The 22,307-nt window shown below is 33.7% G+C and overlaps 1 protein-coding gene across 1 annotated transcript in view; it reads right to left on the bottom strand.

Annotated features, from left to right (window-relative positions):
* Mycbp2 (MYC binding protein 2, E3 ubiquitin protein ligase) overlaps positions 1–22,307 on the bottom strand; it is a 328,854-nt gene that overhangs the window by 165,827 nt on the left and 140,720 nt on the right. The window contains 6 exon segments of the mRNA XM_023709607.1: positions 9,399–9,526; positions 9,616–9,741; positions 11,186–11,358; positions 15,831–15,984; positions 16,592–16,796; positions 19,008–19,125. Of these exon segments, the coding sequence (XP_023565375.1) occupies positions 9,399–9,526; positions 9,616–9,741; positions 11,186–11,358; positions 15,831–15,984; positions 16,592–16,796; positions 19,008–19,125 (904 nt within the window).

Here is a 22,307-nt window from a genome sequence, read left to right as displayed (position 1 = left end):
TGAATATTAAAAAAAAAAAAAAAAAAAGAAAGAAAAAATTTATTTAGGCATAGTCTCACTACATAGCGCAAGCTGACCTTGAACTCAGTTATGTAGCTCAGGCTGGCCTTGAACTCATGATGCACCTCCTGCCTCAGCCTCCCATGTGGTAGGATTACAAGCATGTAGAGCCATGCTTGGCTCTCTTCTTGATTGGCTTATCAGACACTGTTATCAGTATGAGATAACTTACTGAATTTGCTTCTCGATCTCCACAATGAGTCCACCAATACTAAAATACTAATTTTGAAAGCACTGTACTGAAGTAAGCCAAAGTATTATGTTTCTTAGTGTTGACAATAGGTGCTGTAAGTGTCCTTAATTATTATTCTATTTCTATAACCATGTAACTACAGAAGCTTTTTATTTTTATTTAACTCATTTTATGTACCTTTTGTAGTACATGTATTATAAATAGGAAGATGCAAATACTTTTCAGCTTGTCATCTCTTCCAGACAAGATTGCCCACTATTACCACTCCTGTTCAATATAGTTTTGGACAGAATGTTTTCAATTCTTTTGGAAAAATATCGAGAAGGAATAGCTGGATTGAATGGGACCTACAATCCTATCTTTTTGAAGAATCTCTAAACTGCTTTCCACAGTGGTTGTACCAGTCTGCATTCCCACCAACAGTGGAGAAGGTTTCCTATTTCCCGACAGCACTTCAAACATTTTGTTATTACTTGACCTCTTGATGACAGCCATTCTTTCTGGGGTGAGACAGAATCTCAGTGTTGTTTTAATTTGCATTTCTTGAATGACTAATGATGTTGAACTTTTTTCATATATTTACTTGCCATTTGCACTTCTTCATCAGAGAAGTGTATATTCATCTCAGATGCCCATTTTTAGATTGGGTCTTTGAATTGGGTGGGGGCTGATATATATATTCTTTATATATTCTAAATACAAGTCCTTTGTCTAAGGTATAACTGTAATTTTTTCCCAGTTCATGGGTTTTTCTTTTTACTCTGTCAGTGATTTCTTTTAAAGTGCAGAAACTATTCAAAAAGATGAGATCCCAGTTGTTGATTCTTTGAAGTATTGGCCATGCATGCAATTTAGCTTTTGTTCATGAACTCTCTGCGTACCCCTAAGTCTTCAAGATTTCCATCTACTTTCTCTTCTAGTACATTTAATGCTTTTGTTTTGGTATTTAAATCTTTGATCCACTTTGGCTGTAGTGTCGTGTCTAATTTTAGCCTTCAGCATGTGAAAAGCCAGTTTTTCCAGCATCATTTATTAAAGAGGATATGTTTCTTTCAGTGATCATGAATCTTTTTGTCAAAGATCTTTTTGTCAAAGATAAGGAGGCTGAGTGAGTTTCTGCTTGGAGCCTCTTATTGGTAAATTGATGCAACTAGAGACCATATTCTAAAGTGAAATAAATCAGACCCACATGTGCAAACATTGTATTGTCACCTTAGTGTAAGACCATGAAAGAGAAAACACAATCTGAAGGGTACAATAATAGATACTGGGAAAAGGGAATAAACCTGTTCAAAATGAAGAAATTACTGAGATGAGGAGAAGGAAAGCAGAGGGAGTAGAGGAAAGAAGTTTATCTATGTAAGTAAGATGGTTTGGATATTTGTACTGTGGATTTCTGTTGGTCTATGGAAAGGAGCAGTTAATGCTTAGTTTTGTCTTTTTTTTTTCAATTCTTTTTCCTGTTTTTAATTTATTTTTTCTTTCTTCTTCTAATTTTACATGCATATATCTAGTAATACAAGCAACTAATTTAAAGACAACACTATGCAATAAAACAAATACTGTGAAATTCATATTTTACTTGGTGAAATTCTGTAGCATTTGTAATTTTCTGTTTTAATATTATTGTCTGTCTATCTATCTATCTATCTATCTATCTATCTATCTATCTATCTCTGGAAACATTAGCCAAAGCCAATAGATAAAGAGAAACAAACGCTATCTATCTATCTATCTATCTATCTATCTATCTATCTATCTATCTATCTATTTATCTCTGGAAACATTAGCCAAAGCCAATAGATAAAGAGAAACAAATGCAAAAACTATGGATAGGAAAAGAAGTAAAATGATATTTTTTATTCTACATAAAAGACTCCCAAAACTCCACCAAAACACTCCAAAAATTAAGAAGCAAATTTGTTTGTTTGTTTGGTGGAACCAGGGATTGATCTCAGGCCATTGCACTTGCCAGGGAAGTGCTTATTCCACTGAGCCATCTCCCCGGCCCCCAAGAAGCAAATTTGGCAGCATAACTGAATACAAAGTCAACACTCAAAAACCAATAGTATTTCTGTATATGAATAACAAAATCACTGAGAGAGAAATTAGGGAAATTACAACTTTTACAATAGCATCAAGAAAAACAATACACTTAGGAATAAATCTAAGAAAGTGAAAAAACATATACTGAAAACTACAGCACCCTGAAAAAGAAGACTGAAGAGGATATGGAAGCATATCCCCTGTTCTAGGACAGGCAGAATCAATATAATGAAAATTGTCATATTTCCAAAACTGTTACACGGATTTAAAGCAACCCTGATCAAGATACCAACTGCATCCCTCATAGAACTGTAAAAAATAATTCTTAAAGTTCTTGTGAAACTAGAAGAGATCTAGCATAGCAAAAGCAACTCTGAGCCACAAGGGCAAAGCAGAAGGCATCATAATTACTGATTTGAAGACAATTACAATACTACCATGATAAAAACACATTGGTACCAGGAAAAAAACAGATGCAAAGATCAATGGAACAGAACAAAAGATGCTGAAACAGCACTCAGCTACTTGGATAAAAGGGCCAAGCATCTCCACTGGAGGAAAAATAACCTCTTCAATAAATGGTGTGAGAAAACTGGCTTTCTACCTGGTGACACTAAGATGCTCTAAACTAAAATCAAAATAGATCAAATGTCTAAATATTGAAACAGAAACACCTGACTTGCTAGAAGAAAAAATAAGTCCAAACACTTTAAGATACAGGTGTAAGCAAAGATTTTATGATCCAAATTCCCACTGCAGAGGAAATGTTACCAAGAATCAATAACTGGGATAGCATACTGCAAAGTTTTTGCACAGCAAAAGAAACCATCAAGACAGATGTCGCAGAAGAATTCTTTTTTTTTTTTTTTTGGCTGGCTCAAGCTGCCTTAAGGGCCTGTAGAATGGGGATGGAACTGTGGTCCCCTGTGCCTGACTGAGTTTGCCCAAGCAGGTGCTTTCAATAACTAAGTCAACCTGCAAGCCCCCTAACCATCCAGCAGAAAAGTGTAACCACAAGGTAAAAAATATAGCTATATTAATATGCTGAGCTGTAAAAGGCTCAAGTCAACAACTTTTGACAATTGCCAGATGTGCTGATAACTCACTACCTATTATGGACTATTGGTCTATATTGTGTTATTTTGCTGAATTCAAGTACCCACATATTTGGACTGGCATCAAGTATGAAAAGGTCCTTTTTATTTTTTTTATTTTAGGGAAGGGTCTACGGGATGTTCAGGGTCTCACTACTAGATTGGACTCATAGTGATCCGCCTTTTTATAGCCTCCCAAGAGCTGGGATTACAGGCACACGCCATCGTGCCCGGTCTCAACTGCCCTCTCAGTGCGCCTCGGGGGACAGGGCTAGCATGGTAAGCCAGGGGATCAAACCCGCAGCCCCTGTGCCTGCATGTATGTGCTTTAATCCACTGAGCTATTTGGCCAGCCCTGAAAAGGTTCTTTAAAGATTTCTCCAAATACAAGTACAATGGAGCACATATCTCTGACAAAACAAAACAAAAAAGGTGGATATGTTGGGAACAATAGAAGCTAAGAAATCAATCAAATGTGTGTAGGTGAGACTAGACCTTAGAGACTAAAGCAAACAAGCTACCTCAGTCCTGAGATAAACATCCCGTCTGGTTAAAGTCAGCTTTTAGTCACTAGGAAACCTTGTGTCACATGCTACTAACTTTGCTAAAGTATAAATAAAATACCGTTATGTTGTGAAAAAAAAAAAGAAATATACATATATACACAAGAATTAGGATATACTTTCTCTTAGATCATTGAGAGGAAAAGTTTGTACTAATATGATTTAGAGAAGATATCGTGTCTATACCTTTTCCTCTGAATAACTACCATGAAGACAACAATAGGTAATGTATTAATTATTGTAATTGTCCTACTAACCTATTTTGAAACTGTTTCATTGCTATTTTCTCTTTTTTCTCATTAAAATGAATTTTTAAAAAAAGAGTAAAGAGAAAACACACTTAATGGGAAAAATGTTTTGCAGCTATTCCTCAAAGGATTAATATCCAGAACATACAAACAACTGGAAAAGTATCAGATGCTCCAATTCAAAGACCCAATCTAAAAATGGGCACCTAAAATGAATAGCAACTTCTCAGATGAAGAATTAGAAATAGGAACTAAATAGAAGAAAAATTGGTCAATGTCTCTGGTCACTCTAGAAATGAAAAATAAAACAACACTAAAATCCCATCTCCAGAAAGAATGGCTATCATAGAGAAATTGACCAAAAACAGAAACATTTTGGATTGGGTCTTCAAATTCTGGGGCCTGATTTATTTTAGTTCTTTATATATTCTAGATAGAAGTCCTCTGTCTGAGTGACTGTTAAGGTTTTTACCCAATTTGTGGGTTTTCTTTTCACTCTGTTGGTGATTGCTTTTGATATGCAAAAACTTTTAAATAAGATGAGATCCCAGTTGTTGATTCTTAGAAGTATTTCCTGTGCAGTTTGGTTCTTGTTCATGAACTTTCTGCTTATCTCTATGTCTTCAAGAAATCTATCTACTTTCTCTTCCAGTAGATTTAGTGTTTCTATTTTAATGTTCAGATCTTTAATCCATTTTTACGTTAGTGCATGGTGACAGACTTGAATCTAGTTTTAGTTTTCAGCATGTAGAAAGCCAGTTTTTTGAGCACCCTTTATTAAAGAGGCTTTTTTTTCAGTGAACTTGTTTGACCCCTTTGTCAAAGATACAGTGGCTGTGTGAGTTTGTAATTGTGTCTTCATCTTCTAATCTGTTCCATTAATCCCTAGGTCTTTTTTTTTTCCCAACCAGGCTGATTTTATCACAGTAGCTTTGTAGTATAATTTAAAGTCACAGATTATAATGCCTCTTGCCACGACTTTGCTGTGCAGGATTGCCTTTGTTATTTCATGTCTTTTTTGGTTCCAGATGAGTTTTAGGAATGTCTTCTCTAGATCTGTGAAGTAGGCTAATGGTATTTAGATCAGGTTTGCATGAAATTTGTACAACAGCCTTGGGAGTATAACCATTTTCATAATGTTGGTTCTTTCTATCCATAAGCAAGGAATATTTTTACATTTTCTGAAATTTTCTTCAATTTCTTTCTTTTAGATTATTGTAATTTTCATTATACAATTCTTTTATTTCCTTTGTTAAGTTTATTCCTAAGTATTTCATTTTGGGGGGATGCTATTGTGAAGGGTGTTGTTTCTCTAATTTTTCTCTCAGTGAGTTTGTTATTTGTGTAGAGGAATGCTATTGATTTTGGGTGTTGACACTGTAACTTGCTATGCTACTGAATTTGTTTGTTAATTCTAGGATCCACTTGGTAGAGTTATTTGGGTCTTATAGAGTATTATGTCATAGGTAAATAATAATTTAACTTCTTTCCAATTCTTATTTCTTTTATTTTTCTTTCTTGTCTAACTGCTCTGGCTAATGTTTTCAGAACTATATTGAATAGGAGTGGTGATAGTGCACATCCTTGTCTTGTACCTGATTTTAGAGAAAGCTTTCAGTTTTTGTCCACTTAGTATGATGCTGGCTGTTGGTTTGTCATAGATGGCTTTTACCAGATTGAGATAAAGACCATCCATGTCAATTTTCTTCAGGGTTATTATGAAAAGTGTTAGATTTTGTCAAAAGCTTTTTCTGCATCTACTGAGATGATCATGTAGTTTTTGGTTTTAGCTCTTTGATATGATGTATTAAGCTTACAGATTTTCATACACTGAACCACCAGTGCATCCCTCAGATGATTCCCACCAGGTCATGGTGTATAATCTTCCTGATGATTTGCTGCATTCTATGTGCTAGTATTATATTGAGCATTTTTGCATCTGCATACATTATGGAAACTGGTCTATAGTTCCTTTTTTTGGTTGAGTCTTTCTCTGGGTTTGGTATCAGTGTAATACTTGCCTCCAAACATGAGTTAGGAAGATTTGTTTCCTTTTCAATTCTATTGATGAGTCTGAGGATTATTGGGATTAAATCTTCTGTAAATTTCTTGTAGAATTCAGCTGTGAATCCATCAGCACCTAGGCTTTTCTTTTTTGGTAAGCTTTTTTCATTATGCTTCAATTTCATCAAATGATAATGGGTTATCCTGAAGTTTTATATCTTTTTGATTCAGGTTTGGTAATTCATACAATTTGTCCATTTCTTCTGTGTTTCCATCTTATGAGGGTCAAGATTTATGTAGTAGGTATTGATCTTCTGAGTTTACACAAGTTCTATAGTAATTTTACCTCTTTCATTCCTTACTAAATTTTTTCTTTCCTTTTTTTTAGATGAGGATTGGCTAAGAATTTATTAATTTTATTTATACTTTCAAAGAATCAACTCTTTGATTCATTAGTTCTTTGTATTGTTTCCTTTGTCTCAATTACATTAATTTTGCTGTAATCTTTATAATTTTCTCCCTTTTTTAGGCTTTGGGCTTGACTTGGTCTTCTTTTTGTAGAAGCTTGAAATACAGCACTAGGTACTTACTTGCTCTTATTCTGTTTTCCTAATGTTAAGAGTTCACCACTATAAATTTCCCTCTGAGAAACAAACAGGTTCCTACAATTCAAAGACTCAATCCAAAAATGGGCATCTGAGATGAATATTCATTTCTCCAAGGAAGAAATATGAATTGCAAATAAATATATGCGAAAATATTCCAACAGCACTCATTATTTAAGAAATGGAAATAAAACAACAGTGAGATTCTACCTCACACCAGAAATGGCTATCACAAAGAAATCAACTAACAACAAATGCTACAGAGGCTGTGGTGAAAAAGGAACCCTTTTCCATTGTTGATGGGAGTACAGACTGGTACAACCACTATGGAAATCATTGTGGAGGTTCCTGAAAAAACTAGGCTTATAAGTCCCACTCAACCCAGCTATCCCCCTGTGGGTATTTTCCCAGGAGAACTGAAAACATCATACCACAGGGATAAATGTACACTGATGTTTATAGCTGCATAGTTTATCATCGCTAAACCTTGGAAACAACCCAAATGCCCATTAATTGAGGAGGGTGTAAAAAAGATGTGGTATTTTTATACAATGGATTATTATTCTGCCATAAAGAAAGATAAACTTGAGGGTTTTTATAGGTAAATATATACAACGAGAGTCTACAATCAAAAGTGAAATAAGTCAAACTCTTGTGTCTAAACATCATATTGTCTCCCTAGTGTAAGAACCTAAAAGAGCAAATAAAATCTGAAAGGTACAACAGATGCAGTAAAAGGGAAAGAAATTGAGCAAAAGGAATTAACAATTAGCATGAAGGAGAAAAGAAAAGAAAAAAGAAAGGAAAAAAGCATGTATAATTTATACACAGAACAGCTTAGATGATAGTACTACTAATTTCTACTGTTTTTTTTTTTAATGTAGCAGTCAATGCTTAAAATTTTTACTTTGATCTATTTTCCATGTTTTTATCTGGTGATCAGAGAAACTGTATTATGGACAACAATGCAAGATAAAAACCACTGCTTAATATGTATCATCTTAGTTTTTTTAAATTGTGTATTGTTTTTAACGTCTTATCTATTATTTTTCTGTTCTCTTTAAAATAAAAACCAAACACAAAAAACAGAGAAGAAACAAGTAACAAACAACCACATCTCTGCCCATGAGAGATATGTAAATTAAAATACAGATTTCATTTTACTTCAGAAAGAACAGTCATTATTAAGAAATCAAATAACAAATGATGGTATGCTATAAAGGGAAATTACCCTTCTCCATTTCAGGTAGAAATGGAAACTAAAATAACCATGTTGGAAACCAATATGGAGAATCCTCAAACAACTAAAACTAGAAACTTCCTTTATCCCAGTTATTACTCTTATAGGTATTCAAGAAAGAGCTAAAGACATCATATTAAAGCAATATGCACAGGACAATTTTGAAAGCAGGTGATATATCCATGAACACATGAATGGAGAAAGAAGATGAGGTTCTTAGACATAATGTAGTACTCCTTTGCCATAACAAAGAGTAAGTTTGAGTCACTGTAGGAAAATGGTCACTGAGACCATGTCAAGCAAAATAAATCAGATATACAAACTTAAGTATCAAATGGCTTTTTCTCTTACATGAGAAACTCAAAATATAAATAAATAGCATAATAAAAACAGACAGTAGGAAGTAGGGAGATAGAACTTTCTCAAATGGAGAGCAGAGCAGGAAGGGAGAAGAGAGGAAGGAGAAAGAGGTAAGAAAAAAGTAATTAAGATGAGTTATGCACATGTACCAACTTCCCACATGGAATGTAAGCATAATACTACAAAAATGTACTAATACAAAAAAATATAGTTACATAAGGTGAGAAGCACAATATTCAAGCTTGAAGTAAATTTTTGAAGAGTAAACATATATTTTGCTTCACATAATTGCTAGCTCTCTGGGGTATAATATAGTTATTATTCTTATTTTTAGTTGGCCTGCCAGATGGAATCCATCCACTCTGTTTTATCTTCCCCTCCTTGCTGGTTCCAAATCCTGGAGTGATGATGTCTATTTATATAGTAGTTGGCATTAAAGATGCTATAAACACTTTATGTATAACAAAATGTCCCGGCATCAAAATACTTGTGTTCATCATTAAAATAATTATAAGAATGTAGGCACATAAAAAGGAACTGCTATGTCTAGATGACCTCGAAGTTCAACACAAAGGATTGAGACTGACTGCAAGTCTCTTATCAGTCTTCACCTATTGAAAAATCATTTTTGTTTAATTTCCTCCCTTTTTATTGACTTTATTTTAATATTTATTTTTTATTAATACATGTTTACAATCTGTATATAATGATTACATTCCTCAAAGGACACTGGTACATGTACATGACATATCTCAACTCTTTGTTTTATCCTTTATTTCTTTCTCTTCCTTCCCTTGATTTTTTAATATTACTGATTTAATATTAGTGCATAAAACTTTATAAGTGTTTCCTCTATCTCTTTTTAAAAGGACACATTAGGAACAAGTAAACCAAGTTAAAAGAAAATTAAAAGGAAGCTTTAACAATAAACTATATAAAACCAGCATCTTCAACAAAACAGGATAAAAGTGTCAATAAAATTTACCTTAATTTTAGCAGTATATTCTCCTCTACCTCCAAATAGACCAAGACCACCAAGTAAAATATCAGTGTCAGCACAAAACCGTATAGCTTCTACTGAATGGGCAGAGTAACCCCAGCCCCCTCCATGACCTAGAAGATATAAATAATAATCTGTGTTTTAAAATATCCAAATGTATTTTATTTATAACATAATTTTTCCTCAATTAATGTATACATACTTTCAAACCTATTTACTATACTATAATCTTCTTTGGAATAAACCTTCATTACTGCTTGAGTTTCTTCTTCTGTACTTGCAATGCCCATTTTCAAGTCTTGCATAGCAGCCAAGGTATCCAGACAACCTAAAACAATAAAAAAAAGAAAAATTTTCTATAGTATTAATAATACTAAGAGCTATACAGTGGTGGTGGTGAACCTATGGCACATAAGCCACAGTGGTCTGTTTGTATCTGAAAGCTCCAAAAGGTTTGCCTCTACTGCTACCAAGGATAAATTAATATAAGTAAACTGAATGTACAAAACTGTCTCATAAGCCAGGGAGATGGCTCAGTAGAATAAGCGCTTGCCTGGCGAGCACAAGGGCCTGAGTTCAATCCTCGGTTCTGCCAAAACAAAGAAACAAACAAAAAAAGAGAATTGTATTCTGGGACCAGGGAGATGGTTGAGTGGAATAAGCACTTCCCTGGCAAGTGCAAGGGCCTGAGTTCAATCCCCAGTTCTGAAAAAAAAAAAAAAAAAAAAAAAAAAAAAAAAAAAAAAAAACTGTTTCATGCAGAAATATTTAAGAACCAATAAATATTCTCTTCTACCTGGGTAATTATCATATTTAAATTTATATGAGCTTTTTGCTATCCTGAATCTCTGAAAGTTAGAATCATTTAATCTTTGAGCCTGTTTAAAGTTGTTTCTTCTATTAAACTGTCTGAATTACTTTAGTTTGATTTGTAAAATTCTACTCTATTATGTTGAGATACGACGTATTATTTCATAATTACAAATGCTAAAGAAAGAAAAGTAAATCTTAAAGGGTTTGTGTTGTTGTTGTTGGCATGGCTGAGGATCCAAACCAGGGCAAGCGTACATCTCCAGTCCAAGGATCACTTTTAAACAATAAAACAGGGAGGTGTGATGACACACATTTGTAATCTCAGTATTCTAAGAGACTGAGACAGGAAGATTACAAGTTTGAACCTAGCCTTGGTAACTCAGGGAGACTCTGTCTCAAAAATAGGATGGGAAGGAGCTGGACACACAGATCAGTTTGAAGAACCTAGGTTTGACTACCAAAGCCCTTTCCCAAAACACTCAAAAGAGCAATACATTAGGTAGCTATGTGGATTAATATAAAATTTCCAGTGATTAAAAAATATGTATTGCAAAAGTGCTACATCTCAAAGTAATTAAATAGAAAGTCAATCTCTTGTGCTATAGGAATCTGTATTATGTAAGAAACAGAAATAAAATGTTATATTTTTGTATATAAGTAATTATATATGTGAATGTTTCATCCATATGTCTCTAAGTTTATATATTCAAGTTAAATAAAAATTTTGCTTTTAAGACTATATCTGTTTGGGAAATCATATCCTGGACTGATTTGTATCTAAGCATACATAAATCTTTCATGGTGTTGGAATAGGTCACATGTCAAATTCTGTATCTAGCATATTATTGTTTAATAAACATGATAGAATGACATACAAATGTAAACTCTAAACAAAAACTCTAAGCTTCAGCACAGCATGCACCAATGCAAATCAAGCAGACCCCAAAGAATGACCCTACCTAGAATGTGCAAAGCTGCATGAGACCGAGTGGTAAGAGCTCTTGATCCTGTTGGTAAGGCAAGTTCAGGACTTAAAATACTACATCTGGACTGCATGTCTGCTGCAGAGGGAAGTCTGGCATCAGCAACTACTGCATTGTAACACCACAGTTCTCTGGTATTTGGCCGAAACCTTTTAAGAAACAGAATAATTACGGCACCTCAACATGTGGTTTCATTTGAACTACAACACAAATTTAACTAACAATACAAAGAGAATAATATGATCAATTTAAACAGGTAAAATGTGGCTTGTTACATATCTAAGCCAAATAATTAAACACAATAAAATAATTTGAGTAGTAAGATTGTAAGGTTTCATAAATACAGGAACTGTACACTACAAAATTTGATGCATACATATAAATATGACGCTCTTGTACAATAAAATTCCCATTGAAATGTTTAAAGACAAAAGACAAGTTGAAAGAAAACATAGGTAATGACTGGTGTGGTGGCACTTGGGAGGCTTAACATTCTCACTTAGATCACAAACGATGTCAAAAACAGAAGTCTTGACAAAAACTTGTCACTCTGCCTTGCCTGAATCAGTTAACAGCACAAACATCTACTCAGACATTGTTATGGTTTGTGTCTACAAGTCCCCTCTACCCCAAAGCTTCAGACAGACATGGGCTGGGCTTCTAGTGCTTGTGATTAATTCACGGTCCAAGGCTGGGATCACGGGTTGAGGGCTACAACTGTCCTGGGCGGACAGCCTGGATACACTGTAAGAGGGAAAGAGGCTTGCTCTTCGCTGCTGTTCCTTCCTTTTCCTCTTGGTACACTTGCTGCTAGCTGTCACAACCAACTGTTGTCCTTTGCCACATGCCACTCTGCCTTGGAGTCAGGGAGTATGGACTGAAACCTCACAAACTGTGAGCTAAATAAACCTTTCCTTCTTTACTTATGGATGTCTGGTATTTAGTTGCAGAAACAAGAGATAAGTAACTGAGAAAAATAGCAAAGTTAGAACACTTTTGGCATCATCCTTGACTATCCTCAAAACACAAACAAGTCTATTTAGCTCTATTCCAAAATGTCACCAACTACTCTCCATCTTCCTTATTACCTATGCTAGTTCAAGTTATTGTTTTTCCTTTGCATTTATGCCTTAGCTTCCACCACCATGCTTCCTTCTGATCCTTTTCTCCATACTAAGTACAATATTATTATCATTCCCTGCTCAAATTCCTACAAGAATTTCTTATTTTGGAGAAAATACGAATTCCTTAACTTACAAAGCCCTACATGCCCTTACCTTGCCTGTAACTCTTCCATTTCATGCTACTCATTTGCACTGCTTTAACTCTAATGGCATTCTTCAAATTCCTAAAATACCATCAAGCCCTTGCTTATATGAGCACACTTGGGCCTAGTATGCTCTCCCTACTTGTAATACTTATGACTCTGCAAATTCCTGGCTTCTTTTCTCACATTTCAAGGCTTTAACTTATATTGTCTCAGCTATATTGAAGAGACAATAGTACTGTGATTCTCAAACACAGCAATTTTTCCTGAGCAGTATTTATAAAATACATTATTTTTTTCAACTAGCCTTGATTCCACTAACAAGCTGACTTGCATAAAGCAAGGGCACTGACCATCTTATTTATTGTATGTCATTCCTTACTTACCATGTAATATGTACTTAGTATTATATATGGAAAAACGAAATTAAAATAGAAAGAGTTGAAAACAAGAATGGTACTGTCCACTGATACTGACACTATGAAGAAACACGAATTCTTGTACATAGCAAGAGTGTTGCACGTTAATACATCAACAGTCTATAAGTCTATGTTTCAACTCAGCAGTTTCATTTGAGAGCTATCTTGAAAAAATATTTTCATATATGTACACAATTGTTTGCATATATGGTGTGTGTTTACTGTAGCACTGTAGGTAATAGAACTTTAAAAAAGCAATTATGTCTACTGATGGGGAAACAGTTAAGTATATTTGCTATGTTCTGACTATAGAATTCTATACCGGTTTTTTTTATTTTTGGCTGGGTCAGCCCACCCCGAGGACGGGGCTGATGTGGCATGTGGTGCTGAGGATTGGACCATAGTGCTCTGGGCCTATCTAAGCTTGCCTAATCAGGTGTTTTAGACTGCTGAGCTATCTCACAGTCCCTCTATACAGTTTTGATAATGACATAGTTCTTTACTGATTAGGAAATGTCTTCAAATTATTGTTTAAAATGTACTTTTTGAACAATTATATTTTTATTTATAAAGGAAGCAGAATACATACTTTCAGAAAGATGACAAATATAAACCAAACATAAAACTTTTTGACCTACTCAGAAGGTTAGTGAATTTAGGTATAGAGAAAGAAAATGTCTAAAAATTGATACTTTATCCTACATGTACTTTTACATTGCTTTCTTAAAAATAACATGAATTCTTCTATTATCTATGTAAATTTTTAAGTTGGAATTAAAATTGCTGCTCTTAACAATTACCTATTTCTTATAAATGTTAAATCTAATTATCCAGGAGAAGTTACTCTTGAAGAGTACAAAAGAAAGCAAGTACAGGCCCGAAGGAAAGTCAAAGTAAGCCATTGCTGGATCTGCACTTCTGTGATAGCTATAAAAATATAAGAAGTACTGAAGAACCTCAAAGAAAAGCAAGCAGCTACTAGTCACGATAATGAAAAGAAACTCTGATCCTGATCTAACAGAAACTCTCTGCCAGTTGTTTCACTCAACTATGGGTGCTTGCCCTTCATCCTTGAATCTTATTTGGAATGATAGAGAAAATCATGAAGGAGCTGGACAATGTACATCCCATTCACATCTACCACGATATGTGAAAAGGTAAAAGTTCAATTAGCTAGATATATACTTCAGAGTTTTGCTAAGATCCTATGGAAACAGCTCTACAATATTTTTAATCTCTGAATTTGGTTACACTTTTATCCCTAACTTAGTAAATGTATCTAGAAGCAAATTCCACATTGCCAATTTTTTACTTTTATTTACTAATGTAAATGTATTGTCTTTAAAAATAGAACATTTAGGGGTGTTGATATGGCCCAGTAGTGACACTCTTGCCTTGCATATGTAAAACCATGGGTTCTACCTTAAGCAATATAAAACAAACAAAAAAAATTAAAAACAAAACAAAACAAGCAAATATTGACTGGCACCTAAATCCAAATCAGAGCCTATACTTTGATGATTAAGACTCTTAAACCAGGTGTGGTGGTGCACACCTGTAATCCCAGCACTCAGGAAGATGAGACAGGAGGAACACTGTAACTTCAAGGCCATCCTGGGGTACAAAGTGAGTTCAAGGCGTGCCTGAACTATATAGTAAGTCCCTGTCTCAAAAAGAAAGAAAAAAAAAAAGGAAAAAACACTTGTAAATTGACTTCAGTAAAAAACTGCAAGCAATTCCGCCTTTACAACTACTATTCTCCTCCTCTCTCTAGTCCCTCTATTCCAACTCACTGTGGCCACTTTAATTTTGGCTCTTAGTATATTGTGGTCTCTTATTCTTTCATCTAACCTGCACAATGCTACTAGGGAGATATAAAAGCACTGCTAAACTCCATTCATGGCCTCTAGGAGTTCTCACAGAATACCCAAATGATGAAGTGAGCTGATCAGCCCTCTAGGAAGCACTTTAATTCCATCATTATGCACACAAATCTCATAATGTGCAGAAACTATGGCTTATAAAGACTTGGCAATTGATGGAAATACAAGCAGACATGGTCAGAAGGAAGAAGACAAAATATTCTCCCTTTTCTCATCCATATCACTTAAAGCATCCAACTTACCAGAACTAGAAAAAAAACACAGCCAAAAAAAACACAGCAAGAGGGATGAAAAAAATCAAAAGAAAAAAGAAACAGCCTTGTGATAAACCACTCTGGTAGCAGAAGGTTACATTTCCTTCGTACTGCTTCCTAAAGCTAGGAACTGAAAAACACAACTTTTCTTTATTCTTCTACATATAATACACCACAAATAAATTTTAAATAAGTACAAGATAATTTCTTGATTGAGTCTCTTGTATATCTTTGTATATCTTTAGATACATAACTCATACATTTATCTATCAATAAAAAGTAGACTAAATTTTCTTATTTATTCTGCATTGTTGGCATAATTTCTTCTATCTACATAATAACTTAGATGTTTATGGAAACAAGAAATAAATTCTATTCAATACTGACAGGAATATGCTGAGGCAGCCACCAGCGTGTCAGGATTACTGACAAAAAATAACAGGCACATTCTCTGAAGTAAAACAAATAGTAGCAAACATTTGTAAACAACCACTAGTATGTACCTCTATACTATTACTATCCTCGTTTCATTAAAGAGAGAAATAGAGGCATAAAGAGACAGAGTAACTTCTCTAAGGCAAAAGAGAAAGCAAATCATGGAGCTAGGATAAACCTTTGTAGGACAGCTCAGAATGCATGTTCTTTCCTACCTAAGGTACTGGCTATGAATGGCTGCAATTATGTAAGAGAGTTCTTGTGTGTGAAAAATCTGCATATACATGAACTTTATGTTACCAAAAGAAGGTAATTTGATCAAAACTTATTTACATACTACATTTTATAAACACCTACACTTACCTCCAAATTACATCATAGACAGGATCAAGACACACACCAAATCCTTGTAAATCCTCCTGCTCAGAGTCATTAAAAGTTTTACAACTCCCATCTACTTTATTTATCAGAAGACATTTAAATGGTGGAGGTTCTGATATAGAAGCAGGTACCAAGCCTAAAGAGATAATATGTACAGTTTTAATATACATAATCTTTTTATATTCTTCAAAACATATAAGTTATATAATAGTGTCACAATTTCACAGGCAATATATACATAAAAAGCTTAAGGAAGAATCTTTAAGTGGAAGTATTAGGAGTATCTCTCGCTCTCCAAATCCATAACACATGCTCCTAATCCATATGCTATATCACTCTGTTATGCAATTAATCATTCACGGTGTCATAGTTGTAAGTATGGGGAGATATCTTGGTTTCAATGAAGTTGAGAAGTTTGATTAGAACATTGCATAAAAATTAATTTCTATTATTTGCTTAACAAGAAATAACACAGAAAAATCCCTCACTCCAGTATGCTTTATAGTACCACAATTTAGTTCATACTTCAACTACTATCTTATGAATATTCTGGTTTCTGGATTTCCCAATTATTCCATTCTTCAAGCTCACAGACACAGATACACTTAGATGCTTCATTTAGTTTTCTTCAGACAGAAAGAAAAAACAAAAGCTATATGACAGAATCTCAGCATAAAGAAACTATTTACTATTGATTATGATAAAAGGTTTGAGGGATAGGTTTTGTTTATTATTAGTATTACCTATTATGTGTTTACTGGCAAAAATTTCTGATGTAGCAAGTACATGCGAATTAATAAGTGCCTCATCAATTCGTAAGAAAGTCTGGTCCCCACTTGCACCTATCCAAGTAGCTTTCCTTCCATACTTGGATCCGATGTTAGGCATGGGAGCTGGCTTTGCATTCCAGTATGGCACATCCAAGATAGGTCTTCCCAGTTGGCCTTTCTAAAAAAGTAATAAGTTGCATTAACAGTATTGCTGAGTAAATAACCCATAATTTTTAAAAAGTTAAAATAGTAGACAAAAATAGCTATGTGAGACTGTATTCTTAATAATGACACATGTAAAATTTGTTATTCTATTAATCCCTAACAATCAAGTAATCTGAAGAAAAGCAAAAATACAAGATAAAGCCATTCTTAAGTTTATAAAAGTTTGCAACTAGGACTTCTGAGACTGAAGAACAGCATTCCCACACCATTCCCCAAATAAAAAAACCAACACACATATAGCACATAAATCCTTAAGCCTCGAGCAGTATTAGGAGGCAGGAGATATAATGTTCTCTAACTTAATTACCGTTAACTAACAAGCCTCTACAAGCCTGAGTGCACTATACGGGAAGCTCGAGAAGAAAAGAGGTGTGGAAAAGACCAAGAAAATGTACGAAAGTCATCTTCCAAAAGAGAAAGTCTAACCCTTAATTCCAAAATACAGAATGAGTTAGGACTTGATGGCTCTCATGTATCAGACTGGTATAAATTATAAGGCATGACAACAGATTCTGTGGCAGGCTGTGGAAAAATAAGCACTCTCACCTGCTGCTGGAGGGAACATAAAAGAAAAAAAATGTTCATATCACATATAGAGCACAGGCATAAATCTTGAACCCAGCAACCTCATTTCTTGGAATGAAACTCAAAATATACTAACAATATTCCTTATTTTCACTCAAAAATCCCAGCAAGTACTTAAACATCTAAGCATAAGAAATTGACTAAATATAATACATAGGCACAATGGAATACTATACAAAGATCCAAAAAGAGATTCTGTCAAGTGATGGAGTAATTTCTATGGAGATATTTTAAAGTGGAAAGAGTGAAGTACAAAAGAACATATGCAGGATACTTCCTTTTGCAAAACAAAAACAGGAAATAACTTACATGTTTATGTGGTGTGCTTGTGTGCACATGTACTAACTTATTTATCTTTATAAGAAGAAACACGGAAAGAATAAACTAGAAAAGACCTACAAACGCAGAGTGAAGGAAGAAGGAAGCAGGAGTACTATATACAAATTTACATGTCATAGTAGACAGAAAGGGCTGGGAAGATAGCACAGTGGCATAAGTGCCTGCCTGGCAAGCACAAGGTCCTGAGTTTGATAGTTGGTACCTAAATAAAAAACATAGTAGACAGAAAAGTGGATATATTCCTAATTAAAGCAGACTAAAGAAACAAGGCAAAAATGCAATGACTCACCATGTATTAGAGGGAGAAAAAAGATAAAAAGTAATTACTGAACTAAGTGACAAAATAAAAAGTATTTAGGATTAGGAAAAGAGGGCCAGAGACTACATAATTATTTTTACTGGACTGAGGTGAAAAATGTTTAAACACAAGCAATCATACTCAAGATCATATACACAGAAGAAAGAACATGTACAAAAGAAAAATGGATCAAAATATTATATACATCTAAATATTAACAAAAGGTGAATCTACTTAAAGAGTATATGGATGTTCTACATACTGTTACTTTTGCAAACTTTCTGTAAGTTTCAGAACTAATTCACAAAATAAGTGATTTTTTTTAAGTTCATATTTACACTTTTTAAAAATCAAGAGTTGTAAATTACATCTTTGAAACTTAAAAGTTCTGCAGTCCTCAATAGTTACCAGAGAAGGTACAGGTTTATGAACACACACTTATGATGATTTCCTTTAATACTACTATGCAAAATTCTCTGTTTTTCTTTTTCAGTCTTTTCAAGCTTTAACAGGGACAGAGAGTAGGTGGGGCAGCAGATACACACAAAGGATATATTTTTAAACAAAGATTATCTTATAAACTACACTGTCAAAAAGTTCTAAAATAAAAATAGTACAAATAGTTACGTATATTAAAAAAAGGAATCTTTACAAGTTAAATGAGAACTTCTCAAATAATATAATTACTGAATACTTTTAAAGACTTAATCTACAGCGAACATGTCCAATTGAAACAGTGCTGTTAAATTCAGTAAACTCTAATGTCAAGATAGAAAAAAGAATTATTTGAAAGAATGCCATTTAGATTTAGGGTGCAGCGAGGTGGAGGCAGAAAATACGCATATGCTATTGGTATACAAGAATTTCACTGAAACCAGGGAAAAAAAAGCTAACATAGATAAATTATGATGCAATATTATTAATGTTGAAAAAATTTCTTACAGAAAAACTTCCAAAGGTGAAGACCTGTCCATCCATTAAAAGGACTGCCGTATGGTTGCTGCCTGCAGTGACTTGTGTGCTAGGGCCTGGCAAGGCTTGAACAAGAGTGGGACATCCCCTAGTTAAAAAAAAAAAATCATGTCAATTTCTCATAAGACCCAAATGAAATAAAAAATAATAAACAGTGCAGTGCAATAAAAAAAATAGAAAGAAGGAGAAGAACTAATAAGAATATTCCGTAAACACGTATTTCAGTGCTATATGCCTATCCCCATTCTAGGTACTAGAAAACAAAGATGAACATGACACAGATGCTGACTCTTAAGGAAATTATCTAGAAGATTTCTAGAGTTTACTCTTTAATCACAGACATGTAATTTTTAACTTTTCTGAAATATTAGTTCTACTTTTATTTTAAAAGGAAAAATGCTACCTTGTAAAAGTAAAGAATATGACAAAGACCACTCATTGTGGACAAAAATAAAAACCATGATCCTTTATAGGAATTCAATCCAGGTAGTGGATGCAATAATTATATAATCCTCTTACTTTAACTTTTACCACTAAACTCTAATCTCAGATTTCCATACAGTAGTTAATGAGTCAGAATATTCTAGCATCCTCTGAGGCAGTAACTGCAAGCTCAGGCTCAGCAACAGACTGCCTGGATGTGAACTACGCTCTACTACTTCATAGCAACAAGATCATGACTGTGAACAGATTACTCATACTTTCTGTGTTTCAGTTTTCTCTTCTACAACACAGAGAATAATAATAAATAGTACCTACCCGACAGTTCCTTCATAAAAAGAAGTTTCATTATGTCAAATATTTGGATTACTTTTGGCACAGACATTTAATAAACACAAAGCTGTTATGACAAGTGACATCCTAGTATTCTTTCCTACTTTTATTAACCGTTTTACCAACCACCCTTTGTAATCATTAACTATCACTAGAATACTAATCAATGTGAAAATACCCGATACCTAACAAGAGAGTCTTACTTTTAAACAGTGCAATTAAGATACTTCCAATCTTTAAAAAATACATAAAAGATACATAACCTCAATGTTTATGAGACTGCAATGACAAATGAATTGGAAAGGGGTAAAGATTAGGAGCTGGAAATCTAGCTAAGATAAATGCACAAGAGTTTAGTTAAGTTATGGTGAAGGTCCGAAGGAAGAACGGTAGGAAAAGAATGGATGAATTTGGCAGCTATTAAAGAACAAGAATGACCAGACTCAACAGATGATCAATATGGAGCTAAAAAAAGGCTGGGTTGTTTTGTTTTGTTTTGTTTTGTTTTGTTTTGTTTTGTTTTGTTTTGTTTTAACTTAAATAACAAGGTAGATGGTGGCAAGGGCCACTTATGCTGTGAGAAAGAACAAGATCTAGGAAGGATATAAGAGATGGAAAAGAAGATATTAGTTGAATTTGAAAACTACTTAATCTAAATAGATCATACAATTTTTCTTTCTTTCCTGAAGTCTAACCATGGACATGAAAAATATAAACAGACAGCCATGCAAAGGTTTGTCATGTCCTAGAATCAGAAACAAGAATGTAAGAAAACTGAGAGTAATGGTCAGAATTTAAGTGAAAAAAATGAAATGATTTCTACATTGGGCAGGATATAAAAGTGAAAAGGATGAAAAAGTAAGAAGTAGAGTAATATATGTAGAAAAGAATGTACTCACAAAGTCAAAGGCAAATACAGCTGGGCTGCATAACAGAGGAAGAGACTGTTATCAGATTAATGATTGTTTAAATTTAAGAATTCAGAGCTGGAGGAACAGATCCAGCCTGGGAGTTATGTGATCTACCTCCATAAAAGTAGAAATAAAGTTTACTAGACAGTCGTATGAGGATCAACTTAAGAATACTGTATGGACTATTCAGGTGACAGTGAACTCAGAATTGGAATCAGATCTATGGTAAAAAACAAAACTCTGTGTGCCAGATATTAAACTTTTAGTGAAAAGAATACTGTGACTAACAGGTAGATATACAATAAAAAAAAAAAAAAAAAAAAAGGAAAGCAGAATGGTCATGACTTGAAAACACCTTAGTTTCATTTTTTTGCTTCTTTTTTTTTTTAACTTGAGGATTAGGTAACATAGGTAGGAACAGCAACAAAAAAGGTAAGTTGTCTTCAATTCTGAGGTATAGAGCATTTAGGTAAATAATTACCACTTCAAAGTACTGGACTTCTAACTACTGTCCTCACAGAAGAACTAAAGGAAGTACATGGGGAATTCCTGTAACTTTTTACTTGTTTGTAGTTTACAAAGCACTTTCATATAAAAATACTATCACTGATTACCAAAAGAATTCTGTATGTACATACAAAGAGTTTTAAAGATTTCCTCAAAGGTTGGTGGTAGATCTTCTAGCCCAAGGACTGTTTGAATTCTTTCTATAATACTGATAAGCTCATTTATTAAATTATTTAGAAAGCAGAAGAAAAGAAAAATTGTATATGGGTATGTGCATTAGACTTTCACTCTATAGTGATGGAACAGAATATGAAAACTAAAGCTTAGAGAAATTGGTAAGCAGTGGTGAAACAAACATATGAGCCTTGCCTAGATGACTCCACACACTGCAATCAGACAGCTTATTCGCACAGGATAGGAAAGAAAAAAAAAAAAAAAAAAAATCAACTCCAGAAATAGTCTATTAGATAAAAGAAAAGAATAATAATGTATCTGTATTATGTCATTTCTTTCTCAACATCCAAGCTTTAAGTTTACTAAAAATGCCAAATACACTCAGGATTCAGACATTTAGGAACATACTGATCAAAACAAAGGATTCACAGACTCATGGCATGAGTACATGCATAAACACCTGTATACATCTTTTAACATTCATTTAAAAAAATTATGACTTTTACAAATTATTTGAATTATCTCTGTGAATTCTCACACAATCTTCTGAAAAAGATATATTTCTTTTAAATATATGGAAAAATGTAAAACAAGTATGGTAGGCAACCTGGCCAAGGCCATATAGCTATGAAGTAACAGAATCAGGACCCAATTTAAGGACTGACTTTTGGAAGGATAACTATATAAAAGGAATATCACTAGCATTTTTTCTCTCTTTAATCATAATGTATATTGTAACATTTATCTTCTCATCAACATATTGTCAATGCATACAATATATAATAAATTCCAATTGATAGCACTTGATTACTAATAAAAACTTTTCAAAAGTATTTTCCAACTGTAATCATTATTTCAACTATCTAAAATTATCTTTTGGCAATTAACTTTGTTTTTTTTTTTT

This window comes from Octodon degus, unplaced genomic scaffold, assembly GCF_000260255.1.
Source record: "Octodon degus isolate 3935 unplaced genomic scaffold, OctDeg1.0 scaffold00013, whole genome shotgun sequence".
Lineage (NCBI taxonomy): Eukaryota > Metazoa > Chordata > Mammalia > Rodentia > Octodontidae > Octodon > Octodon degus.
This window is presented reverse-complemented; position numbering and strand designations above follow the sequence as displayed.